This window comes from Cibotium barometz, chromosome 31 (genome assembly GCF_041138505.1).
Source record: "Cibotium barometz isolate CiBa-2024 chromosome 31, ASM4113850v1, whole genome shotgun sequence".
In the NCBI taxonomy this organism is placed as follows: domain Eukaryota; kingdom Viridiplantae; phylum Streptophyta; class Polypodiopsida; order Cyatheales; family Cibotiaceae; genus Cibotium; species Cibotium barometz.
Window position 1 is genome coordinate 6344579 of NC_141076.1, and position 4372 is coordinate 6348950.

The window sequence follows — 4372 nt, forward strand, 5'->3', positions numbered from 1 at the left end:
AGAGAAACCATCCAAGAAGCTATAGGCTAACTCTCTCTAGAATGTGTTCAGTATATGGCAATGGGTGTAATGATCTTTACACATGGGGTCACATTTACTTTTTTTAAGTCCACACACACTTATAGCTATCCATTCTTTTCTCTAGCACAATGACAATGGGTGTGCTTGATTTTACAAATGAATCCTGCAGCAATAAGTTTTTCAATCTCTGCTTCTATAATGGCTAAAATACTTAGGATTCATTTAGTAAGGTCTTTGCCTTGTTAATCTTGATCCTTCAAGTGGTAATTCCTTCATGTCTATGCATTTCTAGGCAAAGCAATCCTTAAACTCTTTGTAGATCCAGTAGCTCCTAGTTTCCTCTAGTTTCTCAAGGTTAGGTGACAGTTTAGGTATTGCAGTTTTGGTTCGTCATTCATTACAAATTAAATGTTTGTGAGTCTAAGCTTATAGAAATAAATAAACGGATGTGTACAAGCTATCACATAAATATATAATACAATTAGCTCATCATTGATGAAATGTGATCCTTGATCACTTATCAATTCCAATGGGAAACCAAATTTGGAAATGACTTGCTAATATGAGAATTTTGTTGTGATACAAGTATCATCCCCTTCCTTGAGGCCTTGGAATTTGCCCATTTTTGTGAAATAGTCTATAGGGTAACTTGCTTGGGTTTATTTTGCAGAAGAGGACTAATAGGTCTTCCCAGTGACTATGATTGGTGTGAGGGGTACTCTATCTTTTTGTGGTGATTGTGATGCTGGTGATTTTGAGATTCTATAGGTAGGAGCACCATATGATTGGACTAAAACTTTGTAAAAGGAAGTATCCCAAAATTCCTATTTTAACAACACGGGCCACTAATCATTTGTATCCCTACTTGGTTTAACATAATATATGTCCCAAAATTCCTATTTTAACAACACGGGCCACTAATCATTTGTATCCCTACTTGGTTTAACATAATATATGTCCAACTTAGGAAGGGGACCAAAGTTGGCATACTTGGAACATAATCTCACATGCACTTGAGACATACATATTGTGACGCGAAATGGAGGATGGATCAGATTAACATGTTCTTTCAAATGGTTGTGTTCTAACGGTAGGGGATGTAATGCCATTTTATCTCGATCAAGTAAGTGTAGTTGAGATGCATTTTTGGCAAAAGTCAATGTTTAACATAATAGACGGATCTCCACTCCCAACTTGGCTGGTCATAAGGTAAGTGTTTGGTGGAGGATCAACCAAGCGTGGGCATCCATCTCTTATGTTGAACGTTGCTTTTTGCTACATTTCCCTTTTGAGACATGCCATTTTTCTTTTGTTGCTTCTTGAGTCAAGGATTGCCATGGTCTGATGGAAAACCCTATCTCCGCATGGCGATTCTTATAAACAAGTCTTGTAAGAAGTGAAATGATGCAAAAACTCCCGATTCCATGATGCAACAGAAGGACAACATCTATGCCAAACATGATTTGAACCCATCCGAATGCCCTTTTGGGAAGTAGCTATATACTCTGTCTGTAAACGAGCCTCTTTGGAATGCCTACGAGATACTTTTTGTGTGAAAGCTACTTGGAAGGCCTCTTTGGAAGGCTTATTTATGAGATACTTTTTTGTGTGAGAGCAAAATTCCATTGGTAATACATAGGCACAGATGTGCTGATGCTACTGTTTCTCTTCCGGCAACAATGGCAGACGTTTATGGTGCCCCCGAGCTCGCGAACGGGCATTTGATGGTTTTCTCCTCGCAGGAAGGCGCACAGCACCGGCTTCATCACAACGGCGACTCGCCGCACTCCGATTCCGTCAACGAAGGGGAGCCGGAGCTCGACTCTGATGCAGACGATCTTCTCAACCCTGATCCATTCTCTGGCGTGGCGGCCGCCGGGCCCGGGGCGGCGGTGGCCGTAGACCCAGACCCTTACGTGTCTGGCCAGTTTTACACCTTCAACAGCTCCTCGCACCATCTCATGGTGCAGTGCATTCTGGAGTCTCGCTACGCCACTCCCGACGAGATCCGTCACGCCACACCCACCGCTGTACTCGCCTCCTGGCGCAGCGTCTGGAAGGACCGCAATGAAGACACGGCTTACCTCACCGGTTGGAAACGCATTCAGGATAAATTGCACGCCCAGGTTAGAACTCTCCGCCCTTTATACAATTTCTGTGTTTTTCAAGAAAGTTTTGATAGCAATATAAAAATTTGCACCTGGCAGGTGGACTCGGAGGGCAACCAAATGCTCTTCTTCAAAAATAACCCCAATCAATCTGTCCCCCACATCACCCAGTGGCAGGATATCATCCTCGGTTTCCACGGCGACGCTGATCTGAAGCACCTTGGTTTAAAGGAGACCATAGACAGGATCAAGCAAGTCTGGACTGTCGGTGCCAAGTTCTACGGCATCCCTGAGCCCTACATTAAGGCCTGTGTCACCTCTTGTCCTGTGTGCTGCTCCGACATCTCTTCATTGCACCACCAGGCCCGATCCAAAAGGAGGCGTTTTGAGTACACGGAGTCTTTCGAGGTTCCTGCAAAGGATGTCCCACAGCGCCTGCAATTGCTAGCCGTCAAGCATCAGGTGGTTCTCTGCATCCGGCAAAAATATATCAGGTACAAGCCCTTTCTTGCCGAAGTGAAAGATTATTGCTGCCATCGAGCTGGAGAACCCAATGTCAAGAAGCCCGGGGTCCTGAAACGCAAGAGATACAGTTCCAAACGATGTGGATGTGGCTTTCGCATCAGGGCCATTGTTCCTATCACCAATTATAGCGAGAAACAGAAGACATTTACTTATCAGGACGATGGGCTAGCTGTCTTTAAACTCTATGCTATACATACAGGGCACGAGCCTGGACCTCATGAGGGTAGTGCAAGGATCATACATAGGTTTGTTGGGGTTACTGGCTTGCAGATTGATTCAATCCCTCCATTTGACCCAGAAGAAGATGAAGAGTCTCTATTGGTCGGTGTGAAGGATGAAGATGAAGTCCGTAATGCTGCATTGCAACAGGTACATGAGCTTTGCATGGAACTCAGATTACTAGAGGGGAAGCTGGGGAACCTTTCTCAGGAGGCTTTAAGATTTCTAACAGAAGAGCTTACTGTAATGACACAAAGGCTTAGGAATTTGGAAGAAATGCCCAAGGTGGATGGACCAGATATAACAAAGCATCAAGCTGGTGAACTGATACTGCATCATGATGATGAGTTTGCAGACTGGGACGAAAGCCAGAACAGGAGCAAGGATGCAAGTGAGCTTGTTGTTCAGGATGATTCAGGGTTCAGCTCTCCATTAGGATCACATTGTCACTGGGAGAGTCAAAGAGTAGGTTTTCCGGTCATTAGAAAAGGTGACAAAGCTGTGAAGTGGGTTGATGCCGTGAAAGACTCTTGTTCACCATGTGATGGAGGGCATGGCATCTTAGCTGGGAGGGATCCAATGACTTGTGAAATAAATGATAGGCAGGGTGATACCACTGTCATTGCTGACGCGGCTCTTGTAAGCATGCCTGTAAGTAATTATTATCAAGAGAATGTCAAGTGGTATGACGGGGTGTCATGTGGTCTCGATCCATCCCCAGATTGTTCAGATGAATTTTCACATAGTGTTCAGGCCGGATATAGGCATTCAATTGTTTGATTATTGAAGTCAAGGTTGCGACGGGATGTCGTGTGGTCTTGATCCATCCCCAGATTGTACAGATGATTTTTCACATAGTGTTCAGACCAGATATAGGCATTCATTGATTATTGAAGTGAAGGTGGCTTTGATAAACCTCTGTTGCTGCATTGCTGCTTCCTTTGTAAAATGCTCAACCTCAGTCTTGACGATGGAGGGATATCCAATAGAGATGACTGACAAGTAAGAGGCTTTCTCTTTCTTAGGCGCTGCGCATCCAAAAAAGTCAGAAATTACTGGTGTGCTGTATTCCTTGGTTTTGAACGGGAAATGTTGCCTGTCCACCAAAGATGTCTGCTCCTTGTTGGTTTTGTTTGTGTAAAGACCCTTACATTTCTTGGACATTTTAAAAGTTAAGGTGCATTACACCAAGAAAGAAAGAAGTGGGGGTGCTTGTATTTACCTTTTTGATACAATGCTTTTGCATGCATGGTTAAGATTAAAAGCTTCAGAGGTAGTCGATGTTTATTGTTGTGTATGACTCACATGAAGAATGATGTGCGTGTTTCGATGATCTCAAGATGAACATTTTATTTGATTGTTTTATTAGTTTCTTTGTGATCATGGTGATTGTTGTGTGGTATATTTTTGTACAAGACTTGAGAGAGTTGTGGGTCATTTTGTACATACCCCAAATAAAACCTGAGCAGGTGGCTAGGGGTATACCATCTGCAGTGGGC

The 4372-nt window shown here is 43.5% G+C and overlaps 1 protein-coding gene across 1 annotated transcript; it reads left to right on the forward strand.

Annotated features, from left to right (window-relative positions):
* Positions 1–1548: 1548 nt before the first annotated feature.
* LOC147620446 (uncharacterized) lies at positions 1549–4137 on the forward strand. The gene is made up of 2 exons (XM_086824664.1): positions 1549–2147; positions 2229–4137. The coding sequence occupies exons 1-2, from the start codon at positions 1701–1703 to the stop codon at positions 3651–3653; spliced, it is 1872 nt and encodes a 623-aa protein (XP_086680790.1). The 5' UTR covers positions 1549–1700; the 3' UTR covers positions 3654–4137.
* Positions 4138–4372: the final 235 nt, after the last annotated feature.

Excerpts from the sequence above, each read along its gene's own strand:
- LOC147620446 (XM_086824664.1), top strand. The coding sequence starts at position 1,701 with ATGGCAGACGTTTATGGTGCCCCCGAGCTCGCGAACGGGCATTTGATG. Across the intron at positions 2,148-2,228 it reads AGGATAAATTGCACGCCCAG|GTGGACTCGGAGGGCAACCA; the intron begins GTTAGAACTCTC and ends TGCACCTGGCAG.